The sequence below is a fragment of the Caretta caretta genome, chromosome 1, assembly GCF_965140235.1.
Source record: "Caretta caretta isolate rCarCar2 chromosome 1, rCarCar1.hap1, whole genome shotgun sequence".
Lineage (NCBI taxonomy): Eukaryota > Metazoa > Chordata > Testudines > Cheloniidae > Caretta > Caretta caretta.
The window spans coordinates 354,777,900-354,805,607 of record NC_134206.1 but is presented as its reverse complement, the minus strand read 5'-3'; the positions used below and the strand labels follow the sequence as shown (position 1 = coordinate 354,805,607).

General features: G+C 61.1%; 1 protein-coding gene and 1 long non-coding RNA gene across 13 annotated transcripts in view; both read left to right on the top strand.

The window, feature by feature from the left end:
- LOC142070970 (uncharacterized) overlaps positions 1-16,998 on the top strand; it is a 95,120-nt gene extending 78,122 nt beyond the window's left edge. Inside the window, exon 3 of the long non-coding RNA XR_012666918.1 lies at positions 16,915-16,998. This is a non-coding gene — a long non-coding RNA (uncharacterized LOC142070970). The remainder of the gene's footprint in view (positions 1-16,914) is intronic.
- Positions 16,999-17,080: 82 nt separating this feature from the next.
- Positions 17,081-27,708, top strand: part of SHANK3 (SH3 and multiple ankyrin repeat domains 3) — a 675,575-nt gene continuing 664,947 nt past the window's right edge. For all 12 annotated transcript variants that reach the window (XR_012666651.1, XM_075124628.1, XM_048820302.2 and 9 more), the window contains exon 1: positions 17,081-17,235. Coding sequence is in view for 11 of the 12 variants with exons in the window: in XM_075124628.1 (XP_074980729.1) it covers positions 17,173-17,235 (63 nt within the window). In the remaining variant the exon portion in view is untranslated. The remainder of the gene's footprint in view (positions 17,236-27,708) is intronic.

Below are 27,708 nucleotides of genomic sequence, written 5' to 3'. Positions count from 1 at the left end.
CGTCCGTCTCCGATCCCCCGATGGGGAACCCGATCGTGAAGACCCCAGTCTGGTCGGGGACAGGAGTCTTGGGGATGCCTGGCTCCCACTCCAGCTGCTCCCAAATCCTGCTATAGCCCCATTTGGGGTCAGGAATCTGTTCCTTAGAGCGGTCATCCTCCTCCAGCTGCGCGATTAACTGTGCTTTGGTGAACTTTCCAGTGGGCAACCCTCTTTCTGCACAGGGTTACAATGTCCTTCTTCAGGAGACGGTGATAGGCCATCACTCCGCTCTTCCCAAGTTGTGGACTCACAGGCCTGTGTGCTCTCAGCTCCCCACGGTTTCCAGGGAGAACCCCTAGTGTGCCAGCCCTTCTCGAGGTCACCACCTCTTTGCCAGGGTCGAGCTGCAGACTCATCCGCCCCTGGGACCGCTCGCTGCAATCCCCCGGGGGACCCTGTTACTGCAAAAGTCCTTCTCTCTGGTCTCACTGGGGTTAACCGCCCCCTGAAACTGTTTCTCTCTGAATCTTCAGCACGCCTGGTCCCCATCAATCCCCCTTCGTTTTACTGCTCCCCAGTCACTTACTGCAGGAAGCGCCGTCCACGGGGTGCAGTACATCCCACCACTGCCACCAGTTGTCACGGCGTCCCCGGGCGAAGCTCTGGAACTGCTCCCCATGAAGCCAGGCAGGACTCTGGGGAAGTCTCCTTTCTGTGAGCAGCCTGTCTGCAGGACACGCAGCTCACACAGCTTCCACCTTCCTGGGTCTGACCTCGGAGCATTCAGCATCCTCTGCCCCTCCGTGCGCTTCCCACAGCGAGTCCGCCCGGGTGGGGTCCTGGGGAAGCCAAAGGGTCCTGCCCCCCAACTCCGCAGTCAGACGGGACTCTCAGGCAGCCAGTAAAACAGAAGGTTTATTAGACGACAGGAACATGGTCTAACACAGAGCTTGTAGGTGCAGAGAACAGGACCCTTCAGCTGGGTCCATTTTGGGGGGCAGTGAGCCAGACAACCACGTCTGCCCTTCACTCCATGTCCCCAGCCAGCCCCAAACTGAAACTCTCTCCAGCCCCTCCTCCTCTGGGCTTTGTCCCTTTCCCGGGCCAGGAGGTCACCTGATTCCTTTGTTCTCCAACCCTTTAGCTCTCACCTTGCAGGAGGGAAGGGCCCAGGCCGTCAGGTGCCAGGAAACAGGGTGTCGGCCATTCTCTGTGTCCAGACCCCTGCACACACCTGCCCTCTAGGGCTCTGCAAGGATCATACACCCTTACCCCACCACCTAGATACTTAAGAACTGCCTAGGGGAAACTGAGGCACCTCCACACTATTCAGAGGAAACATTAAGAACAGTCCCACTTCCCTGCCCCCCGAAAATGGACTGAGGGGTCTTGGTCTTTGTACCTACAAGCTCTGTTTTAGACCATGTTCCTGTCGTCTAATAAACCATCTGTGTTACTGGCTGGCTGAGAGTCACGTCTCACTGCGGAGTCGCGGGGCAGGACCCTCTGGCCCCCCAGGACCCCACCTGGGTGGACTCGCTGGGGGAAGCGCACGGAGGGGCAGAGGATGCTGAATGCTCTGAGGTCAGACCCAGGAAGGTGAAAGCCGTGTGAGCTTTTTGCCCTGGAGACAGTTGGCTCCCAGAGAGAAGACCTCACCAGAGTCCTGCCTGGCTTTGTAGGGAGCAGTTCCAGAGCATGGCCTGGTGAAGCCATGACAAAAATGCCATAGGGATCCTCTCATGGGGCGGTCCCCAAGTCACAGTGGGTTTGCCCCCACCTCCATGGACTGGGCAGTGACTCCACCGCACAGCCCCTTGGAAGTGACTCGGAGAGCCCAGGGACCTGGTGCCCCGGTGCAGCCTGGCCCTTCGTCTCTCCACAGTCCAAGGATCCGGTGTGTTGCGGTCTCTGAGCTCCCTTCAATGTCTAACACCATTCCAGGTCGTGCCATGCCCAGAGCAGCGTGCAGCGTCCCAGAACAGGTGCCGCATGCAACCTGGGAGTCCTGATGCCACGGGATGACCCTCCCTGCTCCATGGCGTCAACCCGTCAGCCCAAGGACATGGTGGGTTTCCGTAGCGCACAGCAAACTCACGTCTAATTTGCTGCCCACAATCATGCCTGGGTCTCTTTCAGCCTTTCCCTCCCACAGGGTATGAGCACACCCAGCGCGTGCCTTAGCAGTGATTTGCCTTGCTGATTATTTCCCCCCTTAGCTTTTAGCTGCATTTTTCCAAGCTGAATTTCGTGTTGTTCTTTCCTGCCCTTGTTTCCAAGCTCTTTATGGCCTTTTATATTAATTCTCTTGCCTCTTTGCTGGTTACAGCTCCTCCCAATTTAATATCAACTGCAAATTTCATTAATGTGCTCCTTACTCCCTTCCTTCAGATCATTAATAAAAACATCCAGGCTGGGCCCAGAGCTGGCCCTCTGGCCCCGGCCAGGCACCTCCTCCCAGCTCCGCGTGGTGTGTTTCCTGGGAGGCTGTATCCCTCCCAACAGCAGGCTTCCCTACAGTCTCTCTGCAGCACATCTGGCATCATGCGGTGAAGACTGCCTGCCTGCCTGTGGAGCAGTGACGCTGCCAGCACCAGGGAGAACTTTCAAATGGGATCCCCGCAGGGGGTGCATTGCCAGGGGGCTGGGATCTGCCCCCAGGGGTGCTTTGCCAGGGGGCTGGGATGCCCCCAGGGGTGCATTGCCAGGGGTCTGGGATCTGCCCCCAGGAGTGCATTGCCAGGGGGCTGGGATCCCCCTGTGGGGTGCAGTGAGGGGGTTCTGGGATCCCTCCATGGGATGCATTGCTGCGGGGCTGGGATCCCCGCAGGGGGTGCATTGCTGGGGGGGGGGCTGGGATCCCCGCAGGGGGTGCATTGCTGGGGGTCCGGCCCCAGAGCCAGGAGAATCTTCCCTTGTGCATCCGTTGCCACTTCCGTCCATCACCCGTCTCTGTAACCCGGCCAAGTCACTCCTGTTCATGTTGCTCAGCCCCCTCCCCACGTGCTGCTCATCCTGTAGCCGCTCGGGCCCTAAGCAAGGGCTCCTTGCGCAGCTGTAACTCCGCCCTTCTCAGGCTGATCTCCCACGGACTCCAGGGAGAAAGGGCCCTGCGGCTCACAAATGGCCACTTAGTTTGGGTGCCTCAGCACCCTGGATGCTCCCCAGGAGAACCTTGGTCCTGGTTTTCCAAGGTGCTGAGAACTTGCCTCTGGTGGAGCTGTGTGCAAGAGGCAGGCCTGCCCGTGTCTCTGGCCCGTGTGAGCGTGCCCTGCTGGTGATGCCAGGCACCCGCTGCTCTCCCCTGCTGCTGTCACCATTTCTCCACTGGCCATGCCTCCTCCTGGCCAGCAGCAATCCTTAGCTGAGTCTCTTATGGTGAGAGTTCCCCTGTGCACAAACCTAGGCAGCGCCTTGCTCCCACTCAGGCCCCGGGGGTGCAAAGCCTTCCACTGTCCCTCTGCACAGGGCAAGTGTCATCTTTGCTCCATCCAGCGCAGAGCAGCTAGCTGCCTTTCATGCTCCTACTTCCCCTGTATTCCCTCCCCAGCCCTTTGTTCTGCAGCTATCTTTGTCCGCTCCTCCTCGCTCCCTCCCTGACCAAACTTCTGCCTTTATCTTTGTACTGCAGGGAGACCTCAGACAGGAGCTTGAGTCTCAGCCGTGTGTGAGTCACTGGCTATTTCATCCTCCTTCTCCCGTGCTACCAGGCACCCCTACTTTTCTCCTGGCGTTTCTGCCTACAAGCCCTCTTTCCCACTCCCTCACTCTGCCTCTTCCCCAGAGCCCCCGAGATCTTCACCTCCAGGACTGGTCTCTCCACGTCCCAGAACATGAGCCACCTGGTGACTGCTGCTTCTTCTCTGCATTCTTCCTCTGCAGAGGAACGGTCGCCTTGCCATGCCCTTGTCCTGGGACTGGCAGAGGGCTACAGCCCGTGGGAGCTGCACAGGGAGGTGCTGAGCTCTGCATGGGGGGAATTTTGCATGGGGTCCCTTGAGCTTCCCCCTTGCTTCTCTCAGTTGCACCTTCCTCACTAGGTCTCCTTCCAGAGGCAGGGTGTCCCAGGAGATGCTCCTCCACTCCCCAGTGAGGTGCTAGGCTGACGTAGGTCTGGGACCTGTCATTCTGGACTTTCCCTACTCCTGAGCGAGGGCAGGTTTGCGCTGTCTGCTCTGGAGCTGGTCAGAGGCTGTCGTTGCTGCCACGCCCCATAGAATCATAGAATATCAGGGTTGGAAGGAACCTCAGGAGGTCATCTAGTCCAACCCCTGCTCAAAGCAGGACCAATCCCCAACTAAATCATCCCAGCCAGGGCTTTGTCAAGCCTGACCTTAAAAACCTCTAAGGAAGGAGATTCCACCACCTCCCTAGGTAACGCATTCCAGTGCTTCACCACCCTCTTAGTGAAAAAGCTTTTCCTAATATCCAACCTAAACCTCCCCCACTGCAACTTGAGACCATTACTCCTCGTTCTGTCATCTGCTACCACTGAGAACAGTCTAGATCCATCCTCTTTGGAACCGCCTTTCAGGTAGTTAAAAGCAGCTATCAAATCCCCCCTCATTCTTCTCTTCTGCAGACTAAATAATCCCAGTTCCCTCAGCCTCTCCTCATAAGTCATGTGCTCCATGTGACGAAATAGGACTGTTCTTAATATTTCCTCTGAATAGTGTGGGAGTGCCTCAGTTTCCCCTAGGCAGTTCTTAAGTATCTAGGTGGTGGGATAAGGGTGTATGATCATTGCAGAGCCCTAGAGGGCAGGGGTGTGCAGGGGTCTGGACACAGAGAATGGCCGACACCCAGTTTCCTGGCACCTGATGGCCTGGCCCTTCTCCCCTGCAAGGTGAGAGCTGAAGGGTTGGAGAACAAAGGAATCCGGTGACCTCCTGGCCCGGGAAAGGGACAAAGCCCAGAGAAGGAGGAGGGGCTGGAGGGAGTTTCAGTTTGGGGCTGGCTGGGGACATGGAGTGAAGTGCAGACGTGGTTCTGGCTCACTGCCCCCCAAAATGGACCCAGCTGAAGGGTCCTGTTCTCTGCATCTACAAGCTCTGTGTTAGACCATGTTCCTGCCATCTAATAAACCTCTGTTTTACTGGCTGGCTGAGAGTCTCGTCTGATTGCGGAGTTGGGGGGCAGGACCCTCTGGCTTCCCCAAGACCCCGCCTGGGCGGACTCGCTGTGGGAAGTGCACGGAGGGGCAGAGGATGCTGAATGCTCTGAGGTCAGACCCCAGAAGGTGGAGCCGGGTGAGCTGTGTGTCCTGCAGACAGGCTGCTCACAGAAAGGAGACTTCCTCAGAGTCCTGACTGGCTTCATGGAGAGCAGTTCCAGAGCATCGCCCAGGGACTCCGTGACACTCCAGCCCCCTAATAATTTTTGTTGTCCTCCGCTGGACTCTTTCCAATTTTTCCACATGCTTCTTGAAGTGTGGGGCCCAAAACTGGACACAGTACTCCAGATGAGGCCTCACCAATGTCGAATAGAGGGGAACGATCACGTCCCTCGATCTGCTCGTGTCACGGAGTGTGGGGGAGTCCAGGCCCTGCACCCCTCTTCCTGGGATCCACTGAGACTCTCAGCCAGCCAGTAAAACAGAAGGTTTATTGGACAACAGGAACACAGTCCACAACAGAGCTTGTGGGTACAACCAGGACCCCTCAATCACGTCCTTCTGGGGGAGCAGGGAGCTTAGACCCCAGCCCTGGGGTTCCCTGTGTTCCTCCCCCCAGCCTCCAAACTGCCCACTAAACTCACCCCGCAGGTTCCCTGCTGCAGCCTCTGTTCACATTCCTGGGCAGAGGTGTTACCTCCCCCTCCCCCTCCTGGCTCAGGTGACAGGCTCTCAGGTCTCCCATCCCCAGGGCACATTCCCAGGTCAACACTCCCCCCTCCCTGCTGAGTCACATCGTCACATCTCTCCCCCCTTCGAGACTGAACTGAGCGGGGTCACTGTGACCAGTGACCTGGGGAAGTTCGGGGCCCCCTCTCCGGGACAGCGCATCCGCTATCAGGTTGGCACTTCCCTTCACGTGGACCACGTCCATGTCGTAATCCTGCAGGAGCAGGCTCCATCTCAGGAGCTTGGCGTTGGCTCCTTTCATCTGGTGCAGCCAGGTCAGGGGAGAGTGGTCGGTGTAGACGGTGAAGTGTCGCCCGAAGAGATAGGGCTCTAGTTTCTTGAGGGCCCACACCATGGCCAGGCACTCCTTCTCGATGGCCGCGTAGTGTTGCTCCCGGGGTAGCAACTTCTTGCTCAGGTACACGATGGGGTGTCTCTCCCCCTTTTCATCCTCCTGCATTAACACCGCCCCCAGTCCCGTGTCGGAGGCGTCGGTGAACACCACAAAGGGCTTGTCAAAGTCTGGGTTTGCCAGAACTGGGCCACTGACCAGAGCCTCCTTCAGCGCCCGGAAAGCCTCCTGGCACTGCTCGGTCCAGACCACCTTGTCTGGCTTCCCCTTCTTGCATAGCTCAGTGATGGGGGTGGCTATGGCGCTAAAGTGAGGCACAAATCTTCGGTAGTATCCTGCCATCCCAATAAAGGCTTGGACCTGCTTTTTGGTGTGGGGAGCGGGCCAGTCTCTGATCACCTCCACCTTGGCTGGTTCCGGCTTTAGGCGGCCGCTCCCCACCCGATGGCCCAGGTAAGACACTTCCGCCATCCCCACCTTGCACTTCTCCGCTTTTACAGTCAGCCCAGCCCCCTGGAGTCGGTCCAGCACTTGTCTAACCTGGGACACATGGTCCTCCCAGGTCTGGCTAAAGACACAGATGTCATCAATATATGCCACGGCAAAACTCTCCATCCCCCTCAGGAGCTGGTCCACTAGGCGCTGGAAGGTGGCCGGCGCTCCCTTGAGGCCGAAAGGCAGGGTCAGGAACTCATAGAGCCCCAGAGGGGTGATAAAGGCCGATTTCAGCCGGGCATCTGCATCCAGCGGCACTTGCCAGTAGCCCTTTGTAAGGTCCATGGTGGTAAGGTACCGAGCTCCTCCCAGCTTGTCTAGGAGCTCATCAGGCCTGGGCATGGGGTAGGCATCAGATACTGTGATGGCATTGAGCTTCCGATAGTCCACGCAGAACCGGACCGACCCATCCTTTTTGGGGACCAGCACCACCGGCGAGGCCCAAGGGCTGGCAGATGGCTGGATCACCCCCAAAGCCAGCATGTCCCGGACCTCTCTTTCCAGGTCCTGAGCAGTTTTCCCTGTGACTCGGAAGGGGGAGCATCTTATCGGCGGGTGCGACCCTGTCTGCACCCGGTGGACAGTCAGATTAGTGCGTCCAGGCTGGTTGGAAAACAGCTGTCGGTACGGATGCAGCACCTCCCTGACCTCAGCTTGCTGGGCAGGGGTTAGCTGATCCGAGAGGGGAATTGTTTCCAGGGGGGAACCAGCTCTGGTCCCAGGGAATAGATCTACTAAAGGGTCATCTCCCTGCTCTTCCCACTGTCCACACACGGCAAACACCACATTCCCCCTGGCATAATATGGCTTCATCATATTCACATGGTACACCCGGCGGTGGTGCGCCCGGTTCGACAGCTCTACCACATAGTTTACCTCATTGAGCTGCTTGACGACCTTGAAAGGGCCCTCCCAGGCGGCCTGTAGTTTGTTCTTTCTCACTGGGATGAGAACCATCACCGGATCCCCGGTGGCGTAGGCACGGGCCCTTGCCGTGCGGTCATACCAGACCTTCTGCTTCTTCTGGGCTCTGGCCAGATTCTCCCTGGCCAGGCCCATGAGTTCAGCAAGTCTCTCTCGGAAGATCAGGACATACTCCACCACTGACTCTCCATCGGGAGTGGCCTTCCCCTCCCACTCGTCTCTCATCAGGTCCAGGGGGCCCCTCACCCTCCTTCCATGTAACAGTTCGAAAGGCGAAAATCCGGTAGACTCCTGTGGCACCTCCCTGTACGCGAACAGCAGGTGAGGTAAGTACTTGTCCCAATCCTGCGGGTGCTGGTTCATAAAGGTTTTCAGCATCATCTTTAGCGTCCCGTTAAACCTCTCCACCAGCCCGTTGGACTGGGGGTGATAAGCTGAGGCCCAGTCGTGCCGGACCCCACATTTCTCCCACAAGCACCGGAGCAGGGCCGACATGAAGTTGGAGCCTTGGTCTGTCAAGACTTCCTTGGGGAACCCCACTCGGCTGAAAATGGTCAGGAGCGCATCGGCCACGGTGTCTGCTTCAATGGAAGCTAAGGGCACTGCCTCGGGGTAGCGGGTGGCAAAATCTACCACGACCAGAATGTATTTCTTCCCCGACCGGGTCGTCCTGCTGAGAGGCCCCACGATGTCCATGGCCACCTTCTGGAAAGGCTCCTCTATGATGGGCAAAGGTCTCAAAGCCGCTTTCCCCTTGTCCCGGGCCTTCCCCACCCTCTGACAGGGGTCACAGGATCGGCAATACTGCCGGACCGTGGTAAAGACCCCGGGCCAGTAAAAGTTCTGTAGCAACCTCTGCCGGGTGCGCCGGATTCCCTGGTGCCCTGCGAGGGGGATGTCATGGGCCAGGTACAGGAGCTTGCGGCGATACTTCTGGGGGACCAGCAGCTGCCTCCTGACCCCACAGGACTCTACTTCCCTTGTGGGAGCCCATTCTCGGTATAGGAACCCCTTCTCCCACAGGAACCTCTCCTGGCAGCCTCTCCTCATGGTCCGTACCACCCTGAGGTCGGCCAGGTCCCTGAGCTTCCGCAAGGAGGGATCTTTCCTCAACTCGGCCTGGAACTCAGCAGCTGGGGAAGGGATGGGGCCCGGTTCCCCCTCAGTGGCCAGGTCTGAGGCCTCAGCCTCTCTGAGCCGTGCCCCTCGGCGCTCCCTCCCCACCAGGGTAGGGTCCTGCGCCTCCGGTGCGGTACCCTCCCCGAGGTCAGGGAGCAGTGGCCCTCGCCGGCTCTGGCTACGGGTCACAACCAGGGCGGTCTGGGGCTTGCTTGGCCAGTCCTCTAGGTCTCCCCCCATCAAAACTTCAGTGGGCAAATGGTGGTGTACCCCCACATCCTTGTGGCCCTCCTTGGCCCCCCATTTCAGGTGTACCCTTGCCACGGGCACCTTAAATGGGGTCCCACCCACCCCTGTCAGGGTCAGGTAGGTGTTGGGCACCACCCGATCTGGGGCCACCACCTCGGGCCGGGCCAGCGTCACCTCCGCACCCGTATCCCAGTATCCATTGACCTTCCTCCCATCCACCTCCAGGGGAACAAGGCACTCTCTCCGGAGGGACAGCCCCGCGCCCACCCTGTAAACTGAGCGCCCTGAGTCCAGAGCCTCCAGCCCTCTGGTGGAGCTGGCCTGGGGTACTCTTCCCTCCGGGGCAGGTGGTAAACTGGCAGCCCCCCTTGCCCGAGTCGTCTGCCCCTCGTCCAGCTGGGTCCCTACCCAGTTAACCCTGGGTAGGTTGGGTCTGCTCAGTTTGTCCCTGAGCCCAGGGCACTGGGACCGTACGTGGCCTCTCTGGCCACAGTGATAGCAGCTCAGGTCACGTTGGTCCCCTCGAGCGGGTCGGAGGGGCCCGACGCCAGGCGTTCCCCTTGGGAGGGGGTTCTCCCTATTTCCCCGCTGGGAGGCCCCCTGGTGACTCTCTCTCTGCATCGGGGGGGGCCTGTTCTTTTGGGACTCCTCCCGGCTACCCCCTGACCGACTGTTCACAAACTCGTCGGCCAGCTGCCCTGCGTGCTGGGGGTTCTCGAGCTTTTTGTCCACCAACCACAGCCTCAGGTCGGAAGGGCACTGTTCATACAGCTGCTCCAGTACAATTAGGTCAAGCAGGTCCTCTTTAGCTCGGGCCCCCGCTGTCCACTTGCGGGCATACCCCTGCATCCGGTTGGCCAGTTGTAGGTAGGTGACCTCAGGCGTTTTACGCTGACTCCGGAACCTTCTCCGGTACATCTCGGGGGTCAGCCCAAACTCACGGAGCAGGGCCTGTTTGAACAGTTCATAGTCCCCTGCCTCCGGCCCTGTCATCCGGCTGTACACCTCCACGGCTTTGGGGTCCAGTAAGGGGGTGAGAAACTGGAGCCTGTCTGCAGGGTCAACCCTGTGCAGCTCACAGGCATTCTCAAAGGCCGTCAGGAAGCTATCTATGTCCTCCCCCTCCTTACGCTGGGCCAGGAAGCACTTATCAAAGCTCCTTGCAGTCTTGGGTCCCCCCTCACTCACCACAGCCGGGGCCCCACTGCTCTTCAGCCTGGCCAGCTCCAGTTCGTGCTGTCTTTGTTTCTCCTTCTCCTGGCGCTCCCTCTCCTTCTCCTGACGCTCCCTCTCCTTCTCCTGACGCTCCCTCTCCTTCTCCTGACGCTCATGTTGACGTTGTTTCTCCTTCTCCTCCTGCTCATGTTGACGTTGTTTCTCATGATCCTCCAGCTCCCTCATTTTCATCTCCCTCTCCCATTCCAGCCGCCTCCGCTCCAGGGATGGGGAGCTCCGCCGGGAGGATCCCCTGCTGGGTGCTGGGGTCAGGGTGCCCTCGGTATTCGCTGGGCTTCCCCCAACCCCTCCCCCAGACATAGGTAGGAAGGGTCTCGGGATGTCCTCGGCAGCAGTCTGACCCCTCCCAGCCCGGTCAGGCCCCAGGGCCCACGCTGCGTCTGCCGGGCGGCTCCCCTCAGGGATAGGGATCGGGTCATCCAAGCGATCCCTCTCCTCCAACTGGGCAATCAGTTGTTCCTTGGTGGACCTCCCGATGCGCAGCCCCCTCTGCCTGCACAGCTCCACCAGGTCACTCTTAAGGCGTTTAGCGTACATCTCCCTGCTGGCCACTCGCAGGCCGGGCAGCTTCCCACGGTTTCCAGGAAAAGCCCTTAGTGTGCCAGTCCTTCTTGAGGTCACCACCTCTTTGCCAGGGTCGAGCTGCAGACTCCTCCGCCCCTGGGACTGCTCGCTGCAATCCCCCGGGGGACCCTGTTACTGCAAAAGTCTTTCTCTCTGGTCACACATTCCCAGGGGTTAACCGCCCCCCGAAACCGTCTCTGAATCTTCAGCACGCCTGGTCCCCGTCAATTCCCCTTCGTTTTACTGTTCCCCAGTCACTTACTGCAGGAAGCGCCGTTCACGGGGTGCAGTAGATCCCACCGCTGCCACCAGTTGTCACGGAGTGTGGGGGAGTCCAGGCCCTGCACCCCTCTTCCTGGGATCCACTGAGACTCTCAGCCAGCCAGTAAAACAGAAGGTTTATTGGACAACAGGAACACAGTCCACAACAGAGCTTGTGGGTACAACCAGGACCCCTCAATCACGTCCTTCTGGGGGAGCAGGGAGCTTAGACCCCAGCCCTGGGGTTCCCTGTGTTCCTCCCCCCAGCCTCCAAACTGCCCACTAAACTCACCCCGCAGGTTCCCTGCTGCAGCCTCTGTTCACATTCCTGGGCAGAGGTGTTACCTCCCCCTCCCCCTCCTGGCTCAGGTGACAGGCTCTCAGGTCTCCCATCCCCAGGGCACATTCCCAGGTCAACACTCCCCCCTCCCTGCTGAGTCACATCGTCACAGCTCGCTATGCCCCTACTTATACATCCCAAAATGCCATTGGCCTTCTTGGCAACAAGGGCACACTGCTGACTCATATCCAGCTTCTCGTCCACTGTCACCCCTAGGTCCTTTTCCGCAGAACTGCTGCCTAGCCATTCGGTCCCTAGTCTGTAGCAGTGCATTGGATTCTTCCATCCTAAGTGCAGGACCCTGCACTTGTCCTTGTTGAACCTCATCAGATTTCTTTTGGCCCAATCCTCCGATTTGTCTAGGTCCCTCTGTATCCTATCCCTCCCCTCCAGTGTATCTACCACTCCTCCTAGTTTAGTGTCATCTGCAAACTTGCATAGGAGCCTTTGTGTCCCTCCGATCATGCTGGCCCACCCCTGGGCTGGGCCTGTGCTGGGGCAATTGCTAGGAGCCCTGCGTAGACCTAGCCTTGGAGAAGTGCCAGCTCTCAAGGGATTTCCAGCTGGCCCAGGGAAAACCCCTTCTAATTGGCTGCCTTTCCCCGCGCCTCCTGGGGAGGAGCAGCCAATCAGAGCTGCTGCAAGAGCCAGGCAGGGCTCTCCCACCCCCTCACCCCGGTGGAGGGAGCAGAAAGAGCCAGCTGCTCAAGGTGGGTCTGCTACCCCTGGCCCCCATGCTGGGGCGGGGGAGAGCAGAGAATCACCCCTAGGGTGGGTGGCAGGGGCAGAAATAACTGCTGGGTGGGAGGCAGGTCTGGGGATGGGGGCTCAGGAGAAGCTGGAAGCTCTGCACAATCCAGCGGCTGTGAGAGCTCCTGCGGCAGGGCCAGAGCCATCCCAATCGTGCATGAGGGAGGGTTGGCAGAGCTGTGGCTGCCCCACGCTCATGAAAGGGGACGGGGGGACCCAGACAGCCCAAAGCACACACGATGACCGCGAGCCCTGGGCTGATCTCGTGGTTCTTTGGCATCTGACTCATGATTTTGGAGCTTCTAGGGCCTCTGGGGAACGTGCACAGGGGATTGAGATATGCACACCCACCGGGACCCACTGGCTTTCGGTGTCCACAGACGCTGCCTCCCAGGGAATGATCTTCCCACCCCTTCTCCCCGGCGACGGCTTTCCCAGCAGACCCTGCACCAGCCGGGAGAGCCAGGCTAAATCTTGGGTCAAGCTTCGGATTTCCCAGGAGACCCTGTGTCACGGAGTCCCCGGGCGATGCTCTGGAACTGCTCCCTACGAAGCCAGGCAGGATTCTGGGGAAGTCTCTTTTCTGTGAGCAGCCTGTCTGCAGGACCCACAGCTCACACAGCTTCCACCTTCCTGGGTCTGATCTCGGAGCATTCAGCCTCCTCTGCCCCTCTGTGCGCTTCCCACAGCGAGTCCGCCCAGGCGGGGTCCTGCGGGGGCCAGAGGGTCCTGCGGGGGCCAGAGGGTCCTGCCCTCCAACTCCGCAATCAGACGTGACTCTCAGCCAGCCAGTAAAACAGAAGGTTTATTAGATGACAGGAACATGGTCTAAAACAGAGTTTGCAGGTGCAGAGAACAGGACCCCTCAGCTGGGTCCATTTTGGGGGGCAGTGAGCCAGACAACCACGTCTGCCCTTCACTCCATGTCCCCAGCCAGCGCCAAACTGAAACTCTCTCCAGCCCCTCCTCCTCTGGGCTTTGTCCCTTTCCCCGGCCAGGAGGTCACCTGATTCCTTTGTTCTCCAACCCTTTAGCTCTCACCTTGCAGAGGGGAAGGGCCAGGCCATCAGGTGCCAGGAAACAGGGTGTCGGCCATTCTCTGTGTCCAGACCCCTGCACACCCCTGCCCTCCAGGGCTCTGCAATGATCATACACCCTTATCCCACCACTTAGATACTTAAGAACTGCCTAGGGGAAACTGAGGCACCCCCACACTAATCAAAGGAAACATTAAGAACAGTCCTGCTTCGTCACACCCTGCAGCAGTCGGGAGAGCCAGGCTAAATCTGGGGTCAAGCTTCGGCTTTCCCAGCAGACCCTGAACCAGCCGGGAGAGCCAGGCTAAATCTGGGGTCAAGCTTTCACTGATGCCAGCCCTCTGCAGTCCCCCAGCCTCCGGGCTCGCTGCCTGGGGGCAGGGCCATTAATTATTTCCTGGACAGATCCAGGTCATCCCGTAAATCTCCTCAGCTCTTTGACACTCTTCAAACAGAAATAGCCCCAAAGCACAAAGTGGATTAACACCTTGAGGCCCAGCTCTGCTTGGCCCTGGAGCTGCTTCTCTTGAAGGGGCAGAGTCCTTCGATCTATGCTCAGCTGGGCCTTGGCAGCACTGGGGATTGCTCCAGCTGCAGTCATGGTTGGCAGCTGCTTGACACCAGGGTAAGCGCCGTGGGTGCAGAGTGACTTTGCATGTCCGCATTAGGGGCTCAATGGGTACAGCCTCACCAGTGGCTGTAACTGGGGCAAATCCCCCCCTACCGAGAAAGGTTTGGGGTCAGGGGGAAGGGGCAGAGTCGGGGACTGGGTGGGGTCAGGGGGAGGGGGCGGAGTCGGGGGGCTGGGTGGGGTCAGGGGGAGGGGCGGAGTCGGGGGCTGGGTGGGGTCAGGGGGAGGGGCGGAGTCGGGGGCTGGTGTGGTGGGGTCAGGGGGAGGGGGCGGAGTCGGGGGCTGGGTGGGGTCAGGGGGAGGGGGCGGAGTCAAGGACTGGGTGGGGTCAGGGGGAGGGGGCGGAGTCGGGGCTGGGTGGGGTCAGGGGGAGGGGGCGGAGTCGGGGCTGGGTGGGGTCAGGGGGAGGGGGCGGAGTCGGGGCTGGGTGGGGGTCAGGGGGAGGGGGCGGAGTCAGGGGCTGGTGTGGTGGGAGGGTGACTCGTGCGCAGTGCTCCTGGGTCACTGTTATCCTCACTGCGGGAGACACAGCAGCTTTGGCTTAAAGGAAAGGAGCACTTTTGCTTAGTGGCTGGTCACACTCAAGCACTGAAAGGGTTAACAGATGCCAGGGTCCAAATTCAGCCGTGGAGTTCATTTCCCTTGGAAATCGAGTGGGGCTGGCGCCCCTTGGACCACACCCATGGGTCATGCTGATAGTGCCTCTCACTGTGGCCTCTGGCCTCCCAGCAGCTGGAAATCCCCAGCCTGGTCCCTCCAGGAGACTTTGCTGCAGCAGGGAGGGGGGGTGGAAAGGAGGAAGCAGAGGGATGGAAGGAATGGGCCCCCTTCCCTGACACTGTTTGCCGGCTGACTCCTTCCATCACTGGAAGGGGTGTGAGGAATCAGAGGGTTTCAAAGAGGGGCAGCAGGAATGATCGGGGGGCTGGAGAGGCCGACAGGATCGGCCCTGCTGACCTTTGTGGGGAGGCAAAGGAGCAGGGATGTGACGGAGTACCGGCAAATGGAGAAAGAGTGTTTCACTTTCCCCCAGTGCAGGGAGATGAGGGGCCCTGTCACCCCACAACAGCTCAGGCCTGGACTCCCCTGAGCCGCATCAATGAAGGGCAAATTCAAAACTGACATAAGGAAATGCTTTTTCACACAATGCACAGCCAGCCTGTGGAACTCACTGCCACAGGACATCAGTGAGGCCAACAATTTAGTGGGATTCAACCAAGGCTCAAACACTGACTTGGGTAACAAGAGCACCCTGACTAACAGTACATATTAAAATAGACCAGCATTTGGGGAGGGCTGTAAACCACCCCTGCCCCTGCCCCTGGCCAGGGGCCAGCCTGATTATTGGGGGTCAGGAGGAACCAAGCTAGCCCATTGCTGCCCCTTCCCAGCCTGTTGGAGACCAGAGGCTGGGCTAGGTGGGTCCTGGCTTGATCCAGGCTGGCCATCCTCATGAACTTAAGAGAGGAGAGCTAATGGGTCTTGCTGGCAGAGCCCCAGGGAACTGAGGGACAGGGGCTGGCCCCAGAGTGGGGAGGCACCCCTTGATTTCCCCAAGGGGTGCAGTGCCGGGGGGGGCTGGGACATCCCAGGGGGTGCAGTGCCGGGGGTGGGCTAGGGTTCCCCCAAGAGGGGGTGCATTCTTGGGCAGGCAGTACTGGGGGAATGGGGATTCTCCCCATGCAGTGATGGGATTCCCCAGAGGGTGCAGTATCAGGCAGGGATGGAATCCCTTGGGGCGGGTGCAGTGCCAGGGGGGCGGGGATCCCCAGAGGGGGGTGCAGTGCCAGGCGGGCTGGGATCCCCAGAGGGTACAGTGCTGGGGGATTGGGATCCACGGGGGCGGGGTGCAGTGCCAGGACGGTGGGGATCCCCAGAGGGTGCAGTGTTGGGGGATTGGGATCCCCCCGAGGGTGCAGTGCCAGGGGGCAGGGATCCCCAGGGGGGTTTAGTGTCAGGGGGGCAGGGATCCCCGGGGGGGTTTAGTGCCAGGGGGGCGGGGATCTCCAGTGGTTGCAATGACAGGTGGGTGGGGTTCCTGAGAGGGGGGTGCAGTGCCGGCGCGGTGGGGCTCCCCAGGGGCCGGGGGGATCCCCGGGGGGGGCGCAGTGCCGGGGGGGCGGGGGGGCTCCCCAGGGGCCGGGGGGATCCCCGGGGGGGGCGCAGTGCCGGGGGGGGCGGTGGGGCTCCCCAGGGGCCGGGGGGATCCCCGGGGGGGGCGCAGTGCCGGGGGGGGCGGGGGGGCTCCCCAGGGGCCGGGGGGATCCCCGGGGGGGGCGCAGTGCTGGGGGGGCGGAGGGGCTCCCCAGGGGCCGGGGGGATCCCCGGGGGGGGCGCAGTGCCGGGGGGCGGGGGGGCTCCCCAGGGGCCGGGGGGATCCCCGGGGGGGCGCAGTGCCGGGGGGCGGGGGGCTCCCCAGGGGCCGGGGGATCCCCGGGGGGGCGCAGTGCCGGGGGGCGGGGGGGCTCCCCAGGGGCCGGGGGGATCCCCGGGGCGGTGCAGTGCTGGGGGGCGGGGGGGCTCCCCAGGGGCCGGGGGGATCCCCGGGGGGGGCGCAGTGCCGGGGGGGGCGGTGGGGCTCCCCAGGGGCCGGGGGGATCCCCGGGGGGGCGCAGTGCCGGGGGGGGCGGTGGGGCTCCCCAGGGGCCGGGGGGATCCCCGGGGGGGCGCAGTGCCGGGGGGAGCGGTGGGGATCCCCAGGGGCCGGGGGGATCCCCGGGGGGGCGCAGTGCCGGGGGGAGCGGTGGGGATCCCCAGGGGCCGGGGGGATCCCCGGGGGGGCGCAGTGCCGGGGGGAGCGGTGGGGATCCCCAGGGGCCGGGGGGATCCCCGGGGGGGCGCAGTGCCGGGGGGGCGGTGGGGCTCCCCAGGGGCCGGGGGGATCCCCGGGGGGGGGCGCAGTGCCGGGGGGCGGGGGGGCTCCCCAGGGGCCGGGGGGTTCCCCGGGGGGCGCAGTGCCGGGGGGCGGGGGGGTTCCCCAGGGGCCGGGGGGATCCCCGGGGGGGCGCAGTGCCGGGGGGCGGTGGGGCTCCCCAGGGGCCGGGGGGATCCCCGGGGGGCGCAGGGGCGGGGGGGATCCCCAGGGGCCGCACCCCGGCCCGGCGGTGACTCTCTCTCTCCCCCCCCGGCCAGCGCTGCGCTGTGCGGGCTCTAGGTCCCGCGGCCCCGCCGCCCCCGCGCCGCCCCCCGCCCGCACGGACCATGCCGCTGCCGCCCGCCGCCGGCCAACATGAGACTCCGGAGCCGCCGCCGGAGCAGCCGCCGCCTGCGCGCCCGCCCCGCGCGGTGGCCGGGGAGCCGGGGGAGCCCGCGGGCCGCGCCCGGGACGAGACCCCCTATGCCAGCATCGAGCCCCCGGCCCCCCGCGCCGAGCCGCCGCCGCCGGCCCGCATGGAGGACGCCGCCGCCAGCGCCATCGTGGTGCGCATCGGGATCCCCGACCTGCAGCAGACGGTGAGTGGGGCCGGGCGGGACCGGCGCGGGACCCGGAGCGGGACCGGCCGGCGCCCCTGGGACCCGCCGGCCCCCGCCGAGGGGCTGTGACAGCCGCCGCTTAACCCCTGCGCTGCTGGAGCCCCGCGGCAGGTCCCCGCTGAACGCGGCGCTTGCTGCCTGGCTAAACTTTACCCCAACTGCAGCGCCGGGGAGAGCTGGGCGGAGGAGGGGAGAGGCTCCCAGCCCAGACCCTTCCAGCGAGAGTCCAGCTGGCGCCCAGCTGCCCCCGGCTGGGAGCGTGCCGTGGGAACCCTCTCGCCGGCTGGGTGCGTGGCATGGGAACCCTCTCCCCAGCTGGGTGCACGGGAACCTCTCGCCGGCTGGGTGGGTGGCTTGGGAACCCTCTCCCCGGCTGGGTGGGTGGCTTGGGAACCCTCTCCCCGGCTGGGTGGGTGGCTTGGGAACCCTCTCCCCGGCTGGGTGGGTGGCTTGGGAACCCTGTCCCCGGCTGGGTGCGTGGCATGGGAACCCTGTCCCCGGCTGGGTGCGTGGCATGGGAACCCTGTCCCCGGCTGGGTGCGTGGCATGGGAACCCTCTCCCCGGCTGGGTGCGTGGCATGGGAACCCTCTCCCCGGCTGGGTGCGTGGCATGGGAACCCTCTCCCCGGCTGGGTGCGTGGCATGGGAACCCTCTCCCCGGCTGGGTGCGTGGCATGGGAACCCTCTCCCCGGCTGGGTGCGTGGCATGGGAACCCTCTCCCCGGCTGGGTGCGTGGCTTGGGAACCCTCTCCCCGGCTGGGTGGGTGGCTTGGGAACCCTCTCCCCGGCTGGGTGGGTGGCTTGGGAACCCTCTCCCCGGCTGGGTGGGTGGCTTGGGAACCCTCTCCCCGGCTGGGTGGGTGGCTTGGGAACCCTCTCCCCGGCTGGGTGGGTGGCTTGGGAACCCTCTCCCCGGCTGGGTGCGTGGCTTGGGAACCCTCTCCCTGGCTGGGTGCGTGGCATGGGAACCCTGTCCCCGGCTGGGTGCGTGGCTTGGGAACCCTGTCCCCGGCTGGGTGCGTGGCATGGGAACCCTCTCCCCGGCTGGGTGCACGGGAACCTCTCGCCGGCTGGGTGGGTGGCTTGGGAACCCTCTCCCCGGCTGGGTGCGTGGCATGGGAACCCTCTCCCCGGCTGGGTGCGTGGCATGGGAACCCTCTCCCCGGCTGGGTGCACGGGAACCTCTCGCCGGCTGGGTGGGTGGCATGGGAACCCTCTCCCCGGCTGGGTGCGTGGCTTGGGAACCCTCTCCCCGGCTGGGTGCGTGGCATGGGAACCCTCTCCCCGGCTGGGTGCGTGGCATGGGAACCCTCTCCCCGGCTGGGTGCGTGGCTTGGGAACCCTCTCCCCGGCTGGGTGCGTGGCTTGGGAACCCTCTCCCCGGCTGGGTGCGTGGCATGGGAACCCTGTCCCCGGCTGGGTGCGTGGCATGGGAACCCTGTCCCCGGCTGGGTGCGTGGCATGGGAACCCTGTCCCCGGCTGGGTGCGTGGCTTGGGAACCCTGTCCCCGGCTGGGTGCGTGGCATGGGAACCCTGTCCCCGGCTGGGTGCGTGGCATGGGAACCCTGTCCCCGGCTGGGTGCGTGGCTTGGGAACCCTCTCCCCGGCTGGGTGCGTGGCTTGGGAACCCTCTCCCCGGCTGGGTGCGTGGCTTGGGAACCCTCTCCCCGGCTGGGTGCGTGGCTTGGGAACCCTCTCCCCGGCTGGGTGCGTGGCTTGGGAACCCTCTCCCCGGCTGGGTGCGTGGCTTGGGAACCCTCTCCCCGGCTGGGTGCGTGGCTTGGGAACCCTCTCCCCGGCTGGGTGTGCGCCTGCCACTGGAACTGGCGCCCCCCCAGCCCTGCACCCAGGTGGTAGGACCAGAGGAGTGGGCATGACAAGCTCCATCATGGCTGGCCTGGAGTATGCCCCAGTCCCTGGGAGCCAGGGACTCAGCCCTGGACTCTGACTCGCTCGCCGCCCCCTCCCCCAGCACTGCCGGCAGGGAGAGCTGCTGAGTCTGAAAGACCAGGAGCAAATTCCCAGCTAATCAGGGCCCCTTGCGGCTGCCAAGCACAGGGCCAGTCCCAGCTGGGGACTTGAAGGAGCTGGCATCCCCTCGGTGCCCCTGTGCAGTGTGCCTGATGGTGAGGGTTGGTTCTCCCTCTTATTCTGCCCCAGCCACCTGGCTCCAGGCTGGGGCTCTCGCTTGCCTCTGCATCCGCCTGACAAGATGCAGTGATCTTGCAGAAGGAGCACCATTGCTGGGACAGGCAGTGCTGCAGATGGGAGAGGCACCGGGGCAGGCTGGCTGGCTGCACAGAGCTGTTCAGGAGGAAGAAACTGCCTGGGACTGGAGCCTGCTGCACATTAGGACATGGCTCCTAAGTCAATGCAGCGTCCTTCTGCCTCAGAGCACAGGCAGGGCTGCCTGAAGCCTGCACTGACAGCAGGAGGGATGGAGCCAGGAGAGGAGCTGAGTTACTGTAGCACAGATTGAAACTAGTTACTGCTGGTCTGATACCTCACGGCGCATGATAAAGAGGGATTCTGCTGAGATCGGGCTGTTGGTGACGGGAGAGCTACAGCGGGTGTTAGTGGAGGGCATGGGGTATCAGTGAGGGGGTGTGACACCCCATGCCCTGCTCTAACACCCGCTATATCACACCCCCTCACTGAGACAGCGGGTGTTAGAGCAGGGCGCGGTGTATCAGTGAGGGGGTGTGATACAATAGGTGTTAGAGCAGGGCGCGGTGTATCTATCAGTGACCGGGTGTGATACACCGCGCCCTGCTCTAACACCCGCTGTCTCAGTGAGGGGGTGTGATATAGCGGGTGTTAGAGCAGGGCGCGGTGTATCAGTGAGGGGGTGTGATACAATAGGTGTTAGAGCAGGGCGCGGTGTATTTATCAGTGACGGGGTGTGATACACCGCGCCCTGCTCTAACACCCGCTGTCTCACACCCGCTCACTGATACAACGTTCTCTGCTCGATCAGTGATGGAGTGTGATATGCTGTGGTCTGCTCTTAACACCTGCTGTGTCAGTGAGGTGTGTGTGATACATGGTAGTGTGCCCTGCTATAACACTCAGATATACCCGTAGGGGGGTGTGATTCAGCTGGGCGTTATAGCAGGGCACAGTGTGTCACTGAGGGCAGGTGTTGGAGCTGGTTGAGGGGTGTCACTGAGGGTGGGCGATGGAGCCGGGCCCAGGGCGTCGGCGGGCACTGGAGCCTGGTGTCAGTTGAATGCGGGTGTTGGAGCAAGGCATGGGGTGTGTGGGAGCTGTATTGCTGGGTGTTGCATGGCAGGGAGGGTGTGTCTACACTGCAGTAAAACACCCGTGGCTGGCCCGTGTCAGCTGATCCAGGCTCGCAGGGCTCTAAACTTGCTGTGTAGACATTCGGACTCTGGGACCCCTTGAGTGGGAGGGGTCTGAGCCTGAGCCCAGATGTCTACGCTGCAGTTTTAGAGCCCCGCACCCTGAGCCCTGTGAGCCTGTCAGCGGCCGTGGGCCAGCCACGGGTATTACTGCAGTGTGAACATACCCTGCGTGGCTCTCCTGGCAGGCTGTGGTCTGGTAGCCAGCAGTGAGGGCTCGGGGAGGAGGGTCTGAAGAACTCGGTGCCCCCGGCTCTGCAGAGCAGCTGGAAGGAGCTGTGGAGGCAAAGGAGGGACGCTGCACTGCCTTTGCTGTCGAAGAATCGACGGTGTGTTTTAATGAGAACTGACCTTGTGCTGCAGGAGAGGCCTCAGCACACGCTTGCTGGCACTGAGCAGCTCCTGCCAGAGCCTCTGCTGGGATTCTGAGCCAGGCCTTTTTGGACGGCTCTCCTTCCCTCCCTGGCCAGAGGGGCAGAGTGCTTTGGTGCCCCCACCCCTCCCTCTCACCAGCCTGTGTGTCGGCGGTGTCCATGCTAACCCCTCCGCCTTCCCCAGATTGATCCCTGCGGCCACAGCCCCCACTCGCCTGCCAGCCTCTGTCCCGGAGCCTGCTGTGTCACGCGACGCTGTCAGCAGTGGCCCAGTGGGGTTGTCAGTACAGTGCAGTCACACTTGGCATCGTTATCAGGATGTGGTGAGCCCACCTCTCATGAGCTGTTCCCCTTCCCTGGTGCCCTCTCCTCCTGTGGGCACCCAGTCGGCTTCCTGCTGCCCTCCAGGGCCCTGGCCCAGCCCTGCAAGGGGACAATCCCAGCAAGGGGACAAACCCTGCCAGGCCATCCAGTCCCTCTCCAGGGTGGGGTAGTCACTACCTTGTCCAGACTGGCTCCCCTCATCAGCCCCAGGGTAGATTGTGGGTCAGGAGGCCTGGTGGGAGAACTGGGTGCTGCTCTGGCCCCATCACCAGAGAACGTGTGCATCTCTACAGGCCCAACCGAGGAGACCTCACCTTCCCTAAGGCGAATCTGTGCACACAGGAAGGGGGAGCAGAGAGGAAATGCGGCACTGTGGAGAGCCCACAGCTGTGCCAAGGAACGGGCGGTGCACGTGTGCACGGGGCCCATAGGGCTGTTCCAGCACCGGCCCTGTGGGGCTGGGGGGCAGCTTAGCTCAGCAGGCCCAGGAGGCAGGCTGGTGACGTTCCCGCTGGGGAAGGTGGCGCGTTTAACACGCAGGCAGGAATGTGGAGCGGTGGCAGAGGGGGTGTGTAGGGCATGGGCTGCTGCGCCCTGATAAGAGCAGAGAGGTGCTTGCATTCCACCAGGCAAGGCCTGCTCACACCACATGCCTGGTTAATGTTTAGAGGAATTCTCTGCAGTCTCGGCTCTGGCTCAGGGCACAGGCACCTGGCAATTTTACAGCCAGAGCTGGGAAGCTCCCAGCGTGGTCACTCACACAGCGCCAGGCGGATAACAACTCCGGATAACAGAGAGCATAAAGACTCTGCACCCGCCAACTCCAGAGCTATAGCTCAGTGGGGTGGTGAGCGTGAGACAACGTAGTGCTGAACAGGCTGGACTGCTGCCTATTCTGTGTCACCCACGGCTGGCCTGAGCGATGCCTCACCCCTGGGGAAGCACAGCAGTGGGATCTGTTAGGGCAGATGCTGCTTCTCCTCTGGGACAGGGAAAGAGCTCTGAAATACTTCCCCATAGCACCCCCATGTTACCGCAATGTCCAGCATGCTCACAGGCAGGGGAATGGAGTCTAGCTCCCCCTTCGGAGCTCTCTCCAGCACTGCTGCGTTAGCTCAGCCCTGCCTGGCGCGTGACCCCGTATTGCCCCCATACAGAATTTCCATCGGATGTCCCCATTCCTGAGAGATGGGACGGATTTCTGCAGATTTCTTTATTCTTTGTGAAATTTGTCCCAGCCCCTTCTAAGCCAAGCCACAGGGGTTTTTCTTTTTCTGCCACACAGCTTGGGGGCCTCTTCCTGCAACCAGGAGCTACTAAATCAGCCGGACCTGTTTCAGTGGGCCTGCCACCCTCTCCCGAGGATGGGGCAGGGGATCACTGAGGGTCTAAGGCACTAGCGCCAGGGATTTTAAAGCTGAGCTCTATGGCTCCATCCTCTGTGTGAGCAGATCCGGGCAGGGAATGTCCCTGATGGACAGTCCCATGTGGGAGGAGCCCCTCTGTGGCTCTTCTTAGCAAAGGCTCATGGAGAGGTAGCAGCTCTGCTCTCAGCTGTGCAAGGAGACCCATCTTCCCATGTTATCCCATAGTCCCATTACCTTCCAGAGCAGTGTTTGGGCATCGCTGTTTCGGACGTGTGTGGCAATAGCTCTGCAGCTCCCAGCAGAGATCGGGGCCCGTTGTGGCGGGCACTGTACAGACCCAGAGTGAGAGGCAGCCCCTCTCTGGACTTCCATCGACCCTGAGAATTAGCTCTTTAGGGCCTGGGAAGTGGGATATTACAGGCACCACATGGTTGTGGCTGAACTGGAGCCATCGGGACCCAGGTGGCGTAAAAGGGTTTTGTCCTGTCTCTATAGCTGGCTCCTAACTCACAGCCTGGCCTCCTGCAGGGCAAAACTTCCTGTCTGGGTTCCCTGCACATTAGGGTGACCATATGTCCCGCTTTGGCCGGGACAGACCCCTTTTTAAGCCCTGTTCCAGCCATCCCTACTTTTTTGGCAAAAAGCGCTCCACGGGCTAAGTGCTGCCTGCCCTCCTCGGCTCTGAACACCCTGCCTGGATCCTGCCCCCTGTCAGGGAGCGACAGGCCCTTGGCCCTTTCCCGGGGGACGATTCCCGTCCGGATCCATCCTCCTGTCAGGGAGCAACAGGCCCCTGACCCTTCTCTGGGGGTGCTTCTGGCTGGATTCATCCCGCTGTCAGGGAGTGACGGGGCCCTGGCCCTTCCCCCAGGGATGATTCCCAGATCCAACTGTCAGGGAGCGACAGGCCCCAGACTTTCCCATGGGGGCGATTCGTGGCTGTATGTGTCTCACAGGCTAGTTTTCCCTGATATTCTATCTGAGTTTCACTTCCTGTCCCTTTTGGATCCTCCTTTCCCCCTCGGGCTCTGTCCTAGCAGAGACTCACCCGCCCTTAGCCAGCTGTTCAGTGTTTCTCCGCATCTCCTTCCCTCCATCCCAGAGGGTCCTGTTGTGTGTCCCTGCACTCCCTCCATAGTCAGCATCGCTCTAGTCCTGTGGGGCTCAGCGCTGAGCCCTGCACCTCTGGGGTGGGAGAATCCAGCCTGAGCAGTAGCTGGCAGTAAGAGCCATCCTTCCCATCTTCTCTTTGCCTAGCAGCTGGCTTGTCAGGCTGGCAAGGCTGAGCATGCAGGCCCCCAGGAGCTCTGGGGTGCTGGGCAGGGAGCCCTTTTTCAGCTGTGTTCCTGGGGCTGCCCGAAGCTATTCCTGCTCCTTTTCCCTTGGAGTGAGGGTTCCAGCCTGGATCAGGCCTTTCGTCTTCCTGTGTTAGGAACAAGCAGCAGAGTGGCATTGTTCTCCAAGCATGCATGTGCCCTGGCACCCAGTACTGCAGGGGCCTTGCCTGCTCTCCACTCCCAGGGCCCCCGCGGTCTCTGCGCGCCCTGCCTGCCCCCAGGGTCCACGCCGTCTCTGGGCCCCCTCCCTGCAACCCCGGAGGCTCCTCTCCCCTGTGAGACTCCCGGCCCAGGAACAGTGCATTCTGATCACAAGCAGGTAATTTCCACACTCGTTAGCTCTCATGATGGGAATCTCAGTAAGTTCCTCTGCAACTTGCCTGGCAGATTTGTAACTGCTCCTCTGCCCGGCTTTGCTGGTGCCTGCTCCCCCTGGCTGCCCTCTCAGTGCCTGATGCACCTCTGGGGAGAAGATGAGGTTTGAATCTCCAGGCTGAGACATTCTTGGCCAGCTCTGGCTCATACCCTCCCCTCCCCTCCTCTCCTCCCGGCTCTGCCCCAACGGTGCCGTCCCTGGGTTGCACAGGGGGCTTCAGCCTCCAGCACTGGCCTAGAACGTGTAGGGTCAGGGTGTGTGTTGCCTTTTTTCTCTGGGCCATTCCCGGGGAGGGTTGGTAAGGACCCTCCCTCTGAGCCAGCTCTCAGAGGATGCAGTGAGTTCAGTCCTGGGGTCCCTGGCTGGGCACGGCACAAGCTGCATGTGGGATTAGTGCCACTAGTGAGTCAGGAGGGGTTTCCATGCATTGGGTCAGACTCAGCAGCTGTTCTGCCAGCCCCTGGTTAAGGGGGAGGGCCTTTAGCGCTGGGCAGGTGTAGGCCTGCTGGCTCCATACTCTGCCAGCCCTGTGGCACAGGCAGGACTGATGGGGCATACTGGAAGGGAGACTGGCCTATTTGCAGGTTGTCTGGACCCCTAGAGAGGAAGTGGGGTGCAGTGCACCTGGGATGCATGAGCTGCCTTCCAGCTGGGTTTACAGAAAGGCCCCGGGGCCTGAGAAGGGGCGGGTGGGAAGGGGCAGGGCATGTCGCTATTAATGTACATCGCTCAGGGGTGTGAATGGGGGACTGGAACAATGTGTACAGTGGGGGTGGGGCTGAGAGCCATTAAACCGAACTGTAAACTCTGGATATGAGGGAAACCACTTCGCGCCAGGGGGTGCAGCAGCTCCCCAGCACCTCTGGTTCCACCTATGGGTGTGAATACGCCACCCGCCGAGCGACATAAGTTGCACCGACCTAAGCGCCGGTGTGGACAGTGCTAGGTCGTTGGGAGATGCTCTCTTGCTGACACAGCTACGCTGCTCGCTGCTGGGGTGGGGGTGGGGGTGGCGGGGGGGAGTATTTAAGTCCAGGGGAGAGCTCTCTCCCATTGGCTTAGACCGGCTCCATCTAGGGAGCTCAGTGCAGCTGTTAGCTCTCGAGTGTAGCCATAGCCTAGGAGAGAGCTGTCTGCAACAGAGGTGTCCGCGGGAAGGAGCGGCTGGACACTTGTAAGGGTGAGCTGGTGGGGGTGAGTTCTGCGCAGAACTGGCTAGAGCCAGGGTACCCTGCTAAGCTGCAGCTTGTGCAGCGGCCTTAGGAATGAGGGGAAGGAGTAATGTGGTCAGTGTAAGCTCAAAATGTGAACTGTAGACAGGGCATTGTCATCCTGTGGGCCTGTTTCCAGTAGGGTCCTGCAGGGATCGGTTCTTGGCTCTATGCTATTTAACATCTTTATCAATGACCTGGAAGCAAACATAAAATCATCGCTGATAAAGTTTGCAGATGACCCAGAAATTGGGGGAGTGGTAAATAATGAAGAGGACCCGTCACTGATACAGAGCGATCTGGATCTCCTGGTAAACTGGGTGCAAGAAAACAATATGCATTTGAATTTGGCTAAACGGAAATGTATACATCTGGGAACAAAGAATTTAGGCTTTACTTCAGGATGGGCGACTCTACCCTGGGAAACAGTGACTCTGAAAAAGCTTTGGGTGTTGAGGTGGATAATCAGCTCAATATGAGCTCCCGGTGTGACAAAAGGGCCAATGCGATTCTGGGGTGCATAAACCAAGGAATCTCTGGTAGGAGCAGAGCGGTTATTTTGCCACTCTCTGGAACTGGTGTGAACGGCTGGAATCCTGTGTCCCTTTCTGGTGCCCACAACTCAAGAAGGGTGCTGATAAATTGGAGAGGGGTCAGAGAAGAGCCGCGAGAATGATTAAAGGGAGAAAAATCTCATAGAGATAGACTCAAGGAGCTCAATCTGTTTAGCTTACCAAAGAGAAGGCTAAGGGGTGACTTTATTACAATCTATGAGTACTACAAGGGGAACAAATATTTAAAATGGGCTCCTCAATCTAGCAGAGGAAGGTCTAACAGGTTCCAGTGGCTGGAAGTTGAAGCTAGACAAATTCAGACTGGAAATAAGGTATAAATGTTTAACGGTGACAGTAATTAACCATTGGAACAATTTACCAAGGGTTGGGATGGATTCTCCATCACTGACCATTTTTAAACCAAGATTGGATTTTTGTCTAAAAGCTTTGCTCTAGGAATTATTGTGGGGCAGGTCTCTGGCCCATGCTACATAGGAGGCCAGACTAGGTGATCACAATGGCCCCTTCTGGACTTGGAATCTATGAATAAAGGGGAAACTGAGGCAAGTGCACCTGTCATGCCACAGGAGAGCAACCTGAGGTGGGTGTTGTCTTTCACAGGAGTCCTGTTGGCAGGGCCAACAATACCTCGCTCTCTCCCAGACAGATTCTGGGGGGAGTCCTTGGGTCTGCACAGGGGATGCAGTCTCTCAAGCATCTGTGCAATGGCAGAGGCTCTGGGTGCTGGTCCCTTGGTCCTCCATTGTCCAATCAAGGAGATGAGTTCCCTTCTGAATGGCAGTGAGCGGAGGTGAAGGTGCACTCAGAGTGGAGCAGGGCAAGAACCTGATTCTCCTTCCAGCTTGGCCCATGGAGGGTGCAAATGTAAGAGGAGAGCGCTGGTAGCGGGGGCTGGGCACTAGGAAGACTATATGGCTCAGCTTTAACTGGAGGGGGCAGGAGTGGACAAGGGAGGGGGGTACAAATAATGAATGGAAAGAGAAGATAGACTGGAGGCTGCTGTTTGCACACTCACAATATGAGAACCAGGAATCTGAATGGCAGCACATTCAAACTGCTAAAAGGAAATAGTCTTTTACAGAGCCAGGGGAACTGCTCCCGCACGCCTTTAGCAAAGAGCTTGACAAGAGTGAGGAAAGGATCAGCCACTGATATGGATAATGGGCCCATCCCCAGCTACGTGAGATGGGATGAAAAGAAGGGCTCTGAACCCTAAGTCTGCAGGGTGTGATCCAGCCACTCGCTGGTGGGGTTAGGGAGACACTCCCTCTGGGCAGGTACTTCCACAATTGCCTACTGGGGCTGTCAGACTTTCCTCTGCTATGGCTGATGTTGGCTGCTGTCAGAGACAGGCTGTGTTGTTTGTACTTCAGTTGTACCTGGGGGCCCCGGGCAGTGCCCCACCGTGCTGGGTGGCACTCAGGCACAGTACAGAGTCCCGGCCCTGCAGCGCGCAATGCACTGTTGACAGAACTCATGCTCCTATTGTCCAAACACAGCCGGACTCCCCTGGGACCCTCTGTG